Source organism: Lampris incognitus, chromosome 21 (genome assembly GCF_029633865.1).
Source record: "Lampris incognitus isolate fLamInc1 chromosome 21, fLamInc1.hap2, whole genome shotgun sequence".
Lineage (NCBI taxonomy): Eukaryota > Metazoa > Chordata > Actinopteri > Lampriformes > Lampridae > Lampris > Lampris incognitus.
Window position 1 is genome coordinate 16,125,800 of NC_079231.1, and position 15,937 is coordinate 16,141,736.

General features: G+C 48.6%; 1 protein-coding gene across 1 annotated transcript; it reads left to right on the forward strand.

Annotated features, from left to right (window-relative positions):
• The first annotated feature begins 742 nt into the window (after positions 1–742).
• On the forward strand, positions 743–3,118 carry LOC130131545 (gamma-crystallin M2-like). The gene is made up of 3 exons (XM_056301276.1): positions 743–772; positions 1,518–1,760; positions 2,846–3,118. The coding sequence occupies exons 1-3, from the start codon at positions 755–757 to the stop codon at positions 3,116–3,118; spliced, it is 534 nt and encodes a 177-aa protein (XP_056157251.1). The 5' UTR covers positions 743–754.
• The last annotated feature ends 12,819 nt before the right edge of the window (positions 3,119–15,937 follow it).

A 15,937-nucleotide genomic window follows, 5' to 3' on the forward strand; every position in this document is an offset into this window, starting at 1 on the left:
AAAAGAACGCTAGGGACCTGATCGTGTCTCTCTCATCATTTGGAGTAACTCCACTCTTGGTATTAACTAAAAGTCAGCGTGACAGATAGTTTCAGCACTTTAAATTATGTAAAACTCCCCCAACGGTAGACCTTCAGCTCTGTCAGAGCACATTTCAGCAATTTCCAAGTGGAGGATTTTCCACCTCCTCCATTCCTGTTTACAATGAGCCCAGGGACTTTTTGCAGATCTGGGCTGTCTGCAGCATCGCTGCAGCGTGCACGCAGCAAAAATGTAAAAATTCATGCACTCCGAGGGTGGATAGATATGTATTTGACCCAATCTAAGGAGATCATCTCGAGAAATTGCCAACGCTTCGTCAACACGAGGCCAAACACAAACAAACAAGGCAGGAAGACTCGAGGTTAATTGTCCCCCCCCCCCCCCCGGACTCTCCACCGCGTTTACCAGCAAAAGTTGGCAACAACTTTAATCAGGTGAGAGAAAGCCATCTTTTTCTGGAACCGGCGAGGCTTGACAGGTCAGCCTCTGTGCACCGGGCATTAAACATTGCATAAAAGCCACGTATATGAACAAACGCAGCATCAGCTGTTGTGTTGTGGTTAATGGCGGGCTCATTTGAATGTCAATCATTCCACTGGGCAATGCATTTTAATGTGCTTCATATATAGGCGGGGGCCGTGCTGCTGGCAGTGCGGTGTGTGTCAGTGGGTTTAAAGTTTGACTGGGACAGATCATTGAACAGGCTGTGATCATGGATCGTGTGGGAAAGGTAGGTACCAGCTGGGGCAAGGGCCCACGCCTTTACACCCGTCCCAGTGGGGCTGTGCCACCAGGTCTGTTTTCCCAGTTTAAAGCTTTAATCTTTGATATATATATATAGACGGTCCCGATACTTCAGGCCAAACCAACGGGACCGTCTATAGACTCGTCCTAAAGGCTTACTTTGGGGTTTAGAAGCACTTATTGAGGCTCGGGTTGGATTTACGAATCATCGTGACGTGTGGATTCTTGTTTAGTCCTCCAAATTGAATTTCGCTACAACAGTCAGACCTTTGCAGTATTTAGATCCACATTTTCATGTTATATAGTGGTTTTATGTTCATTTCCTTCAGAGTGCAATGTAATTTTTGATGTTTGCAAAGAACGCCTTTACAGTTTTGAAAAGGGCTTCCCAAAAAGAGTGAATATTTGCAGCTGCAATAGTAGCAACGGCAGCAGAAGTGATAGAAGAGCTGCGATAGTAACGTTGGTAGTGAAAGTGGTACTCATGGTAATTGTAATAATAGAAAGAACGGCGTATTTATGCAGTTTGCACCAATCTTAAATCTCAAAGTGCATCCTGTTTAAAAGCAATGTGATTGCACATCCAAAAAATAATGAGAAAATGTAGTGATAGCAGAATACCGGTAAGAGCTGAAACATCAGAGGAAAGTGGTTGTGGCGGCAGTAGAGGTCGTCTTTATCGAATCTGTTCGGTCCTTTCACCCTAAACGCCCTATGCTCCCACCTCCCAGATCATCTTCTACGAGGACAGGAGCTTCCAGGGCCGCTGCTATGAGTGCAGCAGCGACTGCCCCGAGCTCAGCTCCCACTTCAGCCGCTGCAACTCCATCCGCGTGGAGAGCGGGGCCTGGGTGATCTTCGAGAGACCCAACTTCACCGGTTACCAGTACGTCCTGATGAGGGGGGAGTACCCCGACTTCCAGCGCTGGAACGGCTTCAACGACACCATCCGCTCCTGCCGCCTGATCAGACACGTAGGTCCCTGAGCAACGTGTGTTAAAACCGACTTCCCGACTCGTCTTTGTTCATCTGGCATCTCTCTAGCATGCGTAAAATACACTTGGCATGCAGTAATATAGAGTAGATCTAACTTTTGCCTGGATGCTGTGGCTTTGACCTTTGACCCTTAGCATCCTTACTTCGATATCAGCTTGTAATCCCGCTAATCTCGGAAATGAGGTCTCTTTTGTTGCGCGTAGTGCACTTTTCTCTTGTGAAAAGCGTCACCAGGTGCCCGAGAGTATCTTTCCAGCGCACACTGCTGTCGATATAAACACAAAAACATGTTGCGGATGTTTGATTTCTCTCCTGGATGTTGCTCATTAACAACTGAATGGGTCGATCAAGCATTAATACGGGCCTCAGCATTTTCAGACATAACCGGTGGGGCGTAGAGAGCGGTAGGTTTAGATGACGGTGCTTGCTTAGCAGAGTCCCTGTAGGAGGCTAATCAGGAGGCTAATCAGGCTAGTGTCTGACGTAGCTGTTGGCTTTATCTATTTCATCATAGCATGTGTCAGTTAACATTTCTCATGCATGTAGGGCGTCCGGGCAGCGTGGTGGTCTAGTCCGTTGCCTACCAACATGGGGATCGCCGGTTCGAATCCCCGTGTTACCTCCGGCTTGGTCGGGCGTCCTTACAGACACAATTGGCCGTGTCTGCGGGTGGGAAGCCGGATGTGGGTGTGTGTCCTGGTCGCTGCACTAGCGCCGCCTCTGGTGGGTCGAGGCGGCTGTTCAGAGGGGAGGGAGAACTGGGGGGAATCGCGTGACCCTCCCACGCGCTACATCCCCCTGGCAAAACCCCTCACTGTCAGGTGTAAAGAAGCGGCTGGCGACTCCACATGTATCAGAGGAGGCATGTGGTAGTGTGCAGCCCCCCCCCCTCCCGGATCGGCAGAGAGGGGGTGGAGCAGTGACCGGGACGGCCCGGAAGAGTGGGGTAATTGGCCAAGTACAATTGTGAGAAAGAGAGGAAGGGGGGGAAAAAAACCTCCCAAATAACAAAACATTTCTCATGAATGAAGTTTTCACTCACATGCCTCTTCTTATGTTCAAGACTTCCGGGATGCACAGGATCCGCGTCTACGAGCGCCCTGACTTCAGCGGCCAGATGATGGAGTTTTGCGAGGACATGCCCACCCTGCAGGACCGCTTCCGCTTCCGCGAGGTGCACTCTGCCCACGTGCAGGACGGCGCCTGGGTCTTCTATGAGCACCCCACCTACAAGGGTCGCCAGTACCTGCTGGAGAGGGGCGAGTACCGCAGGCACTCCGAGTGGGGGGCCCTGCACCCCACCGTGGGCTCCTTCCGACGCGTCCTGGACTTTTAGAGCCCCTGATTCACCACCCAACCTTTGACCCTAAATCACCACCACCACCCGTTCTTCACCTGCTTCGTCCACTCATTCTCCCTTGACGACTAATGTCTTTTTGAATAAAAACAAAGCTGTACGCAAACTCCATCTGAGTGAGTCTTTTTTTCTGTCCCCCCCCCCCCCCCGAGTTACTCAACTGGAACAACCCCATCACCTTCCAGCTGATGTAGACACACGTGGCGATCAGTGAAGATGTGGCGCTGTTCACCAGGTAGAAACGACATGCGAAGGGGCGTCCGGGCAGCGTGCCGGTCTATACCGTGGCCCACCAACACGGGGCTCGGCGGTTCGAATCCCGTGTTGTCTCCGGCTTGGCCGGGCGTCCCTACAGACACAAGTGGCCGTGTCTGCGGGTGGGAAGCCGGATGTGGGTATGTGTCCTGGTCGCTGCACTAGCGCCTCCTCTGGTTGGTCGGGGCGCCTGTTGGGGGCTGGGGGGGGGGGAATAGCGTGATCCTCTCACGCGCTACGTCCCCCTGGTGAAACTCCTCACTGTCAGGTGAAAAGAAGCAACTGGCGACTCCACATGTATGGGAGGAGGCATGTGGTAGTCTGCGGCAGAGGGGGCGGAGCAGCGACCGGGATGGCTCGGAAGAGTGGGGTAATTGGGCAAGTACAATTGGGGAGGGGGGGATGATAGGAGAAAACTGAACTCAACATCTATTTTTAACTGGTTTAACTATACAACAGCAAAATTAGTGAAAAAGCAGTTGAAAAGAGCATGATGGAAAGTCAAACTGAATTCATTAAAGCATCTATCTATCTATCTATCTATCTATCTATCTATCTATCTATCTATCTATCTATCTATCTATCTATCTATCTATCTATCTATCTATCTATCTATCTATCTATCTATCTATCTATCTGTGTGTATATCTGTCTGTCTGTATATCTATCTATCTGTCTGTCTATCTATTCATGTTCCACAACAGCTAAAACACTAGCTTTGTCTTGAAGTGTACATCAACATAAAACCTGCAGGGATTAAAAAAACCTGAATTGAAAAAAGAAAGGGAAACGAGTCTTTCTGCCATGTCAGGCTGTGTTTTGGTTGCGGGGTGCGGAGCGCGGCAGGTCACCTCGCGTGGCCCCAGACAGAGGCCGAAAGAGGTCCTGAAGCCTACAGCACTCTGTTATGGGCCACAAAGAACACTCCAGAAGAGTCACAACATAGTGTATCATCCTTTTGTCTTCCCACGTGAAGCCACCTGATGACCTCCAACGTCGACTTGAATGGGGGCGGAGCCTGTGGTGGATGCTGTGTGTGTGTGTGTGTGTGTGTGTGTGTGTTTATGTCTGCATGAGTGTGTGTGTGTGTGTGTGTGTGCATGTCTATCTAGCCCCACCCTCTGCATGTGTGTGTGTGTGTGTGTACATGTCTATCCTACCGTGTGTGTGTGTGTGTGTGCGTGTGTGTGTGTGTGTGCATGTCTATCCTACCGTGTGTGTGTGTGTGTGTGTGCATGTCTATCTAGCCCCACCCTCTGTGTGTGTGTGTGTGTGTGTGTGCATGTCTATCCTACCGTGTGTGTGTGTGTGTGTGTGTGTGTGTGTGTGTGTGTGTGTGTGCATGTCTATCCTACCGTGTGTGTGTGTGTGTGTGTGTGTGTGTGTGTGCATGTCTATCTAGCCCCACCCTCTGTGTGTGTGTGTGTGTGTGTGTGTGTGCATGTCTATCCTACCGTGTGTGTGTGTGTGCATGTCTATCCTACCATGTGTGTGTGTGTGTGCATGTCTATCCTACCGTGTGTGTGTGTGTGTGTGTGTGTGTGTGTCTATCCTACCGTGTGTGTGTGTGTGTGTGTGTGTGTGTGTGTGTGTGTGTGTGTGTGTGTGTGTGTGTGTGTGTGTGTGTGTGTGTACGTGTGTTTTTAGAGGGGGGTGTTTGTGTTTTTGCCTGTATATGTTTTTCGTGTGTGTGTGTGTGTGTGTGTGTGTGTGTGTGTGTGTGTGTGTGTGTGTTATGTCTGCATGAGTGTGTGTGTGCATGTTTATCTATCCCCACCCTGTGTGTGTGTTTGTGTGTGTGTGTGTTTAGTGTGCTTTCATGCACGGTCGTCATAAGCACATAAGCATGCTTGCTGGCGGCTGGACCGGGGCTGGAGAGGCGACTAGAAGCAGGTGCTGGTCGGCGGGCACGGGGCTAAACCCCAGAAACAAAAGGGGCCCAAAATGAAAACCCACTGATGATTCAGGAGGATTTGCCAACAAGGACCCAGAGAATGCCAGCACCCATTGTGCTGAGGCGGCAGCCTGTGCCAGGGATGGCTGGGGTGGGGTGGGGTGGGGGGGCAGAGGGCTGTTTCCACATAGGGAAGCAGTCCAACTGTACCGGCCCTGGGCCGAACTCCCAGCAAGCACTGCAGGGGGCTGATAATAACTAGACAGAGGCGGGGGGGGGATGTTTAATGCTGCATTAATGCAGTAGTCTTTCTTATTTTGTTTCATTCTCCCTGTTACAGAGCCAGGTTTCCTCCGCCTTATAACAGCTGTCAACATTCTGACGCATTTGTGGAACAACGTGCATTCTGGCTGCATGAATGCACCACAGTCCTGGAAGTGAGACACGATGCAAAAAAAGGGTTTTAGCTCATGCAAATTAACATGAATGTTTTATAACTGTCTCAATGAACGCAGGGAGAACACACCAAATGTTACAAACCATCCATCATCCACATAATCGACTAATCAGTCACCACACAAACACACACAACGACAACAACAACAACCCTCTTCTCTCACATGCACTGATATGATTAAAGGGCACATGTAAGTCCTGCTCTTTTGCTTCTGTGACAACCGCCACCAGCTGCAGGCAGATGTGTGTATCGGGGTTATTGTGGGGTGCACAGATCCTAGCTGGGCTGCTGGATCTCCAGGGCCAAACAACCCTCACGGCCTTCATACTTTTTCAGCCATAGGCGGGCCAAAGGTTGACAGCTGCCAGGGTGCGTTTCCTCATTAGGGGCCTGCACACCAGTTCTCTGGGGCCCCCTGCTGTCACCAGATGCTCTGCAGTTTTGGCTCGGGAGTGTGGTGTGCCAGGTACCGTGTGTGGACACGGGAGGGCGCTGCAGGAGTCTTTGTGGCGGAGGGGCTGTGGACTAATGAGAGGTTGTTGTTGGTTTTTTTTTTTTACAATTCCCTTCCTCCTTTCACCCTCGTGGGCTAGAAGTGGCTTGCAACAATCATGACCATGCTGCTACACTTGCACAACACCCACACACACGCACACACACAACATCAGCTGCAGACACTGTGACATAAATATGACCCACTTTCCACAGTCGGTTCTGTCCTGCCGTGCTACGGTGAAGCTGCCTAAGAGAAACGAGACAAATATAAGAGCTGCTGCCATGTTGGTAACGCTGTAGGAGGGGATTGGTGCCGGCTTATGGCCCAATTTACCTAAAAGAAATACACCCATTAGTTCAGAGGTGACTGTCAGTGAAAGGAGGAGGTAAACGAGGACATGAAGGTCTTTCTAGTTGAACATGTGTTAAGACCTTCAGCAGTGAATATGTTCTCAATCATGCTGATTAATTACAGTAGTGAATTATCCACAGCTATATATCCCCGCAGACTATATCAGTATTTTCCGTCAAACTGATTACAGTCGTTTACGTCACTGATACATAGTGCGAGTTGAAACCGAGGCTGATAACAAGAGGTCATGCCCGTTTACATCACAGCTGCTGATCGGTTTGATGGGACGGCCTGCTGTTTACGACGGATCAACCTTCACTCTTGGCTGTCATGAGTGGGAGCTGGTTAACCAGTGACATGACATCCCTTCACAATCTTCTCAGAATTATGAATGAATGAAGAAGAGGAAATGAGTCATCCTTCAGCACAACACATACAAGAGGCCTGTAGCCCCTCAGTGAGTGTGAGTCTGTTGTAAACATGACAAGGTAATCTGCACACATGGATCCCAGATAGCATGCGGATGTGGGCCACTTCAGGAAATGATGCAGCACTGATGGCTTTCTTCTGGCCCTGACAAAATGGATGTGACCCTGAAGTGGCCCGTGTGGTAAATGGTGAATATGGTCCAAATATCCCAAAACAAATATGGGCCACCTTTGGCAAATATGTGGCACTTGCGGCATTGCTATGGCTTGGTTCTGGCCCAGATCTGGCAAACAGGAGCGGACCGCCCAAGTGCCATATCCACACGGCATGTGGGCCGGATAAAAGTGTCGGGTGTGGGACGGGTCCAGGCCACAGCAATATTAAAGGCAAATTAGGAAGATAAAATGATATCTAGACTGCCTAAAGTTGATGCCCAACTGCATCACTTTCAAGCCACGGTCACGCAGCAACGGAACAGGCTAATCAAACATCTGATGCTTGCACATATTTTCAACACATGCCCAGCTGACTTGTGAAGCTATTTCTACCGGTGACACATGTCATATTAAGGAATCATATCAGGGAAGCAGAACACGCACAAAGCTCTTAGATAAGCACAACACTGGATGCAAAACAGACCAGAACAGGGAGCATTAGCAACATTCATTAACATGTTAAAAAAAAGGGAGGAAAAAAAGCTCTCTTCAATTTAGGTAACAGCTACGCGGCTACCTGGCAGGATGCGTGTTAGATAAGAGGGGGGGGGGCTTATTTATTTGGCCCCACACCAAACGAGGAAGTGTAAAGATAAGCCCCGTGTTATGGACACACGATAGTACACACGTGACGGCAGAGCAAACAGGACAACCGCCGCGTCAGTAATCTAACAGCAGCCTGTTGCTACGGACTGCTTAGCTCAGCTGATGCGGAGCAGGTAATTGTGCACCATAACTGTTATCACACCCACAAGGCCGGCCGAGCGCTCGCTAGCAGCACGTACGCACGCAGTGCTGCACATGAGGGGTGGGGGGACCGTTTAAGTCGAGGCCTTCAGCTTTGGGAGCGTTTCCGGTGAACTCTGTTTCGAATCGAGTGTAGTCATCGCCCAGAACGCGCAGGCTGATTTCTCGAGACCCTTGTCATCCATTATATGAAAGCTGTGTGACACATGAAATGGCCGCGGAAGGAACCGGAAGTTGTTCGCTGTCGGGGGGGGGGGCTTTAAGACTACGCCTTCAGCTTTGGAAGCGTTTCCGGTGAACTCTGTTTCGAATCGAGTGACGTCATCGCCCAGAACGCGCAGGCTGATTTCTCGAGACTCTTGTCATCCATTATACGAAAGCTGTGTGACACATGAAATGGCCGCGGAAGGAACCGGAAGTTGTTAGCTGTCGGGGGGGGGGGGCTTTAAGACTACGCCTTCAGCTTTGAAAGCGTTTCCGGTGAACTTTGTTTCGGATAGAGTGTAGTCATCGCCCAGAACGCGCAGGCTGATTTCTCGAGACTCTTGTCATCCATTATACGAAAGCTGTGTTACACATGAAATGGCCGCGGAAGGAACCGGAAGTTGTTCGCTGTCGGGGAGGGCTTTAAGACTACGCCTTCAGCTTTGAAAGCGTTTCCGGTGAACTTTGTTTCGGATAGAGTGTAGTCATCGCCCAGAACGCGCAGGCTGATTTCTCGAGACCTTGTCATCCATTATACGAAAGCTGTGTGACACATGAAATGGCCGCGGAAGGAACCGGAAGTTGTTCGCTGTCTCATATCTCAATGGGACACTTGCAGGTTTCCCAGTTATAGTCCTTCGTTCGTGGTTCTGTGATAAACCTGAAGACTTGCCGTCACCCTGAACCGGATTTGGAACCGCAATTAGACGATTACAATTTATCAGCCAGACGATCCTCCGGTTTGTGACATTGCAAGCGGATGGGGGAATCGCTTATCTGCGTTGCCAGCTATTTGGTGTCCTGCACTTCCAAACGTGACTGTCATGGATGTCCGAATAAAAACCTTTCCGAGTAGAAGCCAGAGGGGTGTTCTGCTAACTATCTGGAAACATGTAATGTGCTGTGGCAGGCTCTGGCGTGGTGGAATGATGGAGGGATGAACGGATGAGACGGAGTGGCACTTTATAACAAGCACCACGAGGGGGGGGGGGCAATAAAAGGAAAAACAGGCCACCGCGAAACAGTCTCTGAGACAATCCGATATGACAGGTCCTTTTCAGGGCTCCTCTGTGCCTTTGGGGCAAGTAATGTGTCACATTTCCGGGTCCTGGTTTCACTGCAAGCAGGCAGAAATAGGTTAGCCGTTCATTACCTAACTGTTGGCAGCTCTGCGGCTACTGACCTGCTAGAGATGAACCTCTGTGACTCCCCGTTCACAAAGAGGCCATCTATGTGAAGAGGGAACGACCATCCCTGAACCGCGGGGGGGGGGGGGGGTAAGAGTACATCTGTCACTATCTTACAGTGCTGTGATTGCTGCAACTATTCCCCAATCCTCTGTGAATAGCACACATGGCCATTTAAACTCTAGTTAGCGGTCAACCCATATTTGCATATGAAACTGGTCGTTGGTTTCGGTCGTTATGCATCTGTATTGTTGATGGGGGTAGGGAGACCTGCAGTCAGTTTAGACTGAAGAGGTCACTTAGATGAGCGATGAAACGTATACGTATCCAGATAAGCTGATTCAACGTTCTTTGATTATCTTACCTGGATTATTGAGCATGCATCAAGACACATAAGGGAACGTCCAGCATTGACAGCTGAAGAGCTAACAGGCCCACAATTGGTTTACAGATGCTCAAATAACTATTCTGTCTGAAAAGAAGAAAAAAAGACATGACACGGACCGATCCGATTACATTAGTGTCTGAAGCCATCAGCTGAATAATCTTTTGCATTTTAACATCTTTGTCGTTCGTTTGTGAGTTCATCAGCTTCTCCGCCATTCAGTCGTGCAGCCACACTGGTATGCACAAAATCCATTTGCCCAGATGACCCAGATGACACGATCGTACACTGAGGTCTCTGTCCACTGAGGTCATTATTTGCCCGGCAACCCCATAGAACCCTCACAGATCTGAGTATATGGGGATAATCCAACACCACACTGAGGTAGGGGGATTCGGGTTAACGGGAGAAACAAATGATGGGAACATGAACATGGACGCACCTGTGCATACACAACAGCATACAAAGTATAACTTAATCACATGTAAGTGTGCACACATACATGCATGCACAGATTAACAAACAAATACATAGACACAGCCACACACACACACACACACACACACCTACACTGGTCAGTGGGTTTAATCATCACCCTGACAGCTGGTCTATTTTGACATCAGACAAGGGTTTGCTTGCTATCTTAAAAGTTCATCCAGATATATTCCGGATTCAGCTTACTTGCATGCAATGCATGGTAGCATAAATCTTATCATTTGAGTTCCTGTCAACAGCAGATAAAGGCCAATTTGTAAAAGCTGACATGGCTAATTTAGTATTATGCACTCACTAGTACCTATTACATACTTGGTTTTGGTTTGGCACCTATCTCAGAGTGCAGCAAAGTTGTCTTGTTTGGATTTTGTTCTCGTATTCTGGGGAAGAATTGTGTGTTTCGGATAAAAACTGTCGAGCCGAGGAAAACTGACTAATTAATATGTTGCTTTCATTGGGCTCTACCCCTTCTTCTCAATCCATGGTGACATTAACAGTTGTCCAGATGAGACGGATAGTAAAGACTCAAAACACACACAAGCACACGCGCACACTGTACAGGACTTCAATATCTTGTATGTAGTTACAGAGAGGTGACTGTACATGCTTTCTCTTTTTCAGCTATGCTAACACATTTATACACAAATTCTCTCCACACCAACTCAGCAACTACTGATCACTTGGTGCCTCCATTGGAGCCATCAGGGTACTGGTTAGGGTTTAAATGTCTTTCTCGAGGGTGCCTTGATACTTAATGTCAAGGGAGTTGGTTCTTGAGTAAAACTGACGATGCTGCTCTTTCCTTAAAAGAGATGGCCAAATTGATCTGGTTTTTATTGATCCTAGTTCAGCAGTCAAAAGGCCTCTTTTTTTAACTGTCTAAAAACATAATTGTGGCTCATCAGGTGTGGTTTGGGTATTAGGTTGGAGGCAGGAAGAATCAGGAGTCGCTTATGCGGACAGTGAGGCACATATTATATGCTGGATACTATTTGGGTATTCTATTCAGTATGTATTATCCAGTGTGCATTGGGTATTGTCTACATTACATTTGGGGGACTCACATCCAAGTGAAAGTGACCACCAGAAGAAGAACTCTGGCGCTTTCGTTTTGTCTGTTTCAGTTGAACCATGGCACTTCACCATCCATCCATTATCCAAACCGCTTATCCTGCTCTCAGGGTTGTGGGGATGCTGGAGCCTATCCCAGCAGTTATTGGGCAGCAGGCAGGGAAACACCCTGGTCAGGCCGCCAGGCCACACAGGGCACTTTATTTATGCTTAAAACATTTTTCAGGGCATCTGGGTAGCGTGGCGGTCTATTCCGTTGCCTATCAACACGGGGATCTCCGGTTTGGATCACTGTATCACCTCAGGCTTGGTCGGTCGTCCCTACAGACACAATTGGCCGTGTCTGCGGGGGGGAAGCCGGATGTGGGTATGTGTCCTGGTCGCTGCACTAGCGCCTCCTCTGGTCAATCGGGGTGCCTGTTCGGGGGGTATGGGGAACTGGGGGGAATAGCGTGATCCTCCGGTGTGCACTAAGCCCCCCTGGCGAAACTCCTCACTGCCAGGTGAAAAGAAGCGGCTGGCGGACTCCACATGTATCGGAGGAGGCATGTGGTAGTCTGCAACCCTCCTCAGATTGGCAGAGGGGCGGCTTGGAAGATAGGGGCAATTGGCTGAATACAATTGGGAAGAAAAAAGGGGGGAGCCCCCCCAAAAAACCCCAAAAACGTATTTTCCCCCCTACTTTGTTGTCCTATTGCTTTGGAAAATCCTCCATGGATACAACATTATGGGATTGTGGTCGTTTAGTGACCATGTGCTCCATACTTAATATTTTTATCGATGTAGTACGAATGCAAATCTTGTTGCATATTGAGTTTGCAAACTAACATTGTGCAGACTACAATTTGCAGACAACTAGTGTGTGGTATGAACAGATTGGATGCAGCTCATGTGTGGATTTCAGTAGTCTGAGAGACTCTCTGGACTGTCGGTGAACTTTTGCCAACGATCATGAGAAGAGAAGATTGAACTTTGTGCAGGACTTGCTTTTTTGTTTGCAGTGCCGTGTTGAATAAATAATGCTCCGCGGCCAGAACGCGCCTTGCACCCTGCGTCCTTCCTTCAGAGCCTTGTCACAGTAACAAAAGCAAATTGAGCTATTATTAGCTACTGTGTGCACCGGCCTGATTATTCAAACACTCCATGTGCTGCAGCAGAGAAATGTGAACAGCAGTATTGTGGGAGGACTTGATGAGGAAGGTTCACCACACCATAATGCTGGTCCCTTAGGCTGCAGATAAGGACATCTACACCACAGTCTGTGGAAATAAATTTAAGTGGCCAGACCTACTTTGAATTTTTCAAGGTCCACGTGCTCCTTGTTCAGTTTTCGAGGTAATGCCAGTTTATTTATAAAAATAATGGGAAGATGGCGGCCTCACCCAGTACCATCCATGCAGTGTCTTAGTCCAAATCTGCATCTAAGTTTGTGTCTTCGTTTGATGGCTGGGAGAGCTGGCGTTGGATCAGCTGGGAGAGCTGGCATTGGATCAGCTGGGAGAGCTTGGTCTGCTGCGCCCTGTGGGCCCAGGGACCAGGGCCCTGCCTGGAACTGCACCCGAAGAGGAAACACCAAGGGCGGTCTGACAGGACGCGGAGGCGGGGCAGGCTAAGCTAACTGCTAGCCCATGCAGACCGGCAGTTCCGATAACACCGAGGGCGGTCTGGCAGCGACCTGGTCTCGCATTGACTGTGTTTTTGGTGTCTTCGTGTGGAGTGTGGGGAGATGTGTTGAGGGTGCCTGGCTGGGAGAGCTGGCGTTGGATCAGCTGGGGGAGTTTGGTCTGCAGCAGGCCTCTGCCTGGAACTGCGCCCGAAGAGGAAACACCGAGGGCGGTCTGACAGGACGCGGAGGCGGGGCAGGCTAAGCTAACAGCTAGCCCATGCAAACCGGCAGTTGGGACAGTCATCCTGGCTGGCATTCGTTCTCCTGGACAGTGATTTTGCTTCTTCTTTTTTTTTTTTTTTTTTGCTTAGTTTGGATATACTACATGTTCTAGTTTGGATACGTGTGTTCTTGTAGTTTTTGGATGTGTTTTTGTCTGTGTTGCACTGCTGTGGGCTGGGGGAAACGGTATTTTGGTTCACTTCATGTATGCAAGTACATGAAGTGAAATTAAAAAAAGTGTTCCTGATTTCTGATTTATTTTTAGAAGCGTCTTGATGCCCAGTTTTTTTCCCTCTGTTCCATTCCAGCTGATATACAAATGCAAAACATGTTCCTCGGCTTGCTTTTTAACACAGCTGCCTTCTCCTCCTTAATTCGATCCATGCAACAGCACCGGTCTGGAGTACTTTGTTGTTTAACTGTCGTTCTTCTTTGAGTTTTAATATGTTTCTCTAGATAGCTTATTTTCAGCATTAGCATATGGCCAAGTGAAGCTACAGCACACGACACACTCAAACTATATCCTGACATGTGATTATGACACATCATCAATCATATTTTGCATCAACCCAGCCTCACAAGAGCATTCTCTTATGAGGGTGGGTATGAGGGGATTTGTATTTCTACATAAGTTAACAGGCCAAAAAGTTTTAGATGTAGCCACAAAAGGAAAAGAATGGAGGTGAGGGATGTTTTATGATGTCAAACTGCAGCGTTACAATTGAATTAGCGTTTGTTGTGAATTTATCGTAAGCTTTTTTAAAATGCTTACTGAACCCCATTTACCCCAGTTGACAGTGGCGAGCGTCCCATTGATACTTCCATGCACATGGCTAATGGCTGATTCAAAGCTCCTGCGTGGCCTGTCAGGACTTGGCAGCCGTGCTTGGTGCAGACACGCCCTCAACTAGACCGCCGCATGCATGCACCTGTGCAGACATGCACACATAAACGCACACGAGCATGCAGTTGGCCCTGTGTCCATGCAGAACTGAGTAGTGTGTGGGCCCATACGCTGTCTATTTTTAGTACTGTATGCAATAAGAGTGAGTTTAGTTTTGTCTGTAGATTGTTGCCAGTATGATTGAGTCCATATTGTCACATAGGGATATAATCTATACCTGCTTGATGGGTTTACATTTTGCGGATTCATTGTTTGTGAGCTTACTTATCATTCATTCATTCATTCATTCATTCATTCATTCATTCATTCATTCATTCATACTCTATATCTGCTTATTCCAATTCAAGGTTGAGGGGAATGGAGTCTGTACCAGCAGCCACTGGGAAGAAAACAGAGACTTACCATACATTTCTGTGGACCATGAGAAGAGACCAGAGCACTCCCAGGAAACCCGCGCAAACCGGGAGGAAACATGCAACCTTCACACAGGAAGCCTGAGGTAAAAACTGGGACCCTCTTGCTGTGAGGTAACATGCCGACTCGTCCATTTCCAATTAAAAAAAAGTGCTTGTAATAAAAATCTGTCTAGTGCTACCATGCCTCATATCAAAAAGCACAACAGTACGCAACACAAGAGCTGACGCACTTTGTGCCCTCTCTGAAAAAAACAACTGGAAATGGAGTGGAACGAGTTCAAAGGGGAATTAAAGATGGATAAAAACAAGCTACGGTACCCCCCCGTTCCCCTTCCCCTCCCGTCTGTGGCCGGCTGAGATGAATGGTCTTTGGAGCAGTCATGTGTCATAATGCAGGGTAAATACTATCAAAGAGCCGCGAGAACCCTTACAGAACTGTACAAGTGTCTGTTTGGGTTTTTTGGCTCCAGTCAGAGAAGGGGTGGTTGAGGCGGATTAGGAAGCCGCACCGGCAACTTCAAAAGGTCCGTGGCGTTTTCCAAGGTCGGACAGTGGGAATGTGGCGCTGGGCCGTGCGTGGTCCTAAATCCGCACCTGCTATTCTGCATGGGATGTCACAGACTGACACCGGCACAGGCTGCAGAGAGGAAGCGAGAATCAACCCAACCTTGTCCGAAGAGTGTGAAACCCAATTGAAGCCTTGTTACACATATACGAAGAACATCAATATGTGATGACGTAGTTTTAGTAAAATAGATGTGGCTGATGGAAGATAGATATACTGTGACCTTTCCATCCTTAATCAGCCCAAGGCACTAACTAGTCAGGGCCACCCGTAAGGGGGGGAAAAGGGGAAAGCTCTCAGGGACCCAGCCACTAGGGGGGGGCCATGGACGCCAGCAACAATCATGTCCATCCTAAATATAGGCAATGATAATGGCAATGCTTGCCATTGAGTGTGAACTGGCTAAACAGATGGACATTATAAAGGACTTTGCATCCAGTAAGACAAGGAAGATGGCTGTATAAGAGGCAAAAACAAAGCCAGAAGGTAAGAAATTGCATTTTCTACTAAGAAATGTGTGGCGTAAGTGTAGCAAAACTTTGTTGACCATGACGTGTTTAAGTGTGTCAAAGAGTTATATTACGGTGTGTGTGTGTGTGTGTGTGTGTGTGTGTGTGTGTGTGTGTGTGTGTGTGTGTGTGTGCGTGTGCGCGCGTGTGCGCGTGTGCGCGTGTGTGCGCGTGTGTGCGTGTGTGTGTGCCTATGCAGCCCCTGTTACTGAGCAAGTCTCCCTCAGTTTACATGTATGTGTTTAGTAGGAGAGAGAGAGAGCACGTGCATGCATTGATATGAGTAAAGCAGATTTGGGGTGGGGGTGGGGGGGTCCCCGGGGTCCCCAT

Excerpts from the sequence above, each read along its gene's own strand:
- LOC130131545 (XM_056301276.1), top strand. Across the intron at positions 1,761-2,845 it reads CCTGCCGCCTGATCAGACAC|ACTTCCGGGATGCACAGGAT; the intron begins GTAGGTCCCTGA and ends CTTATGTTCAAG.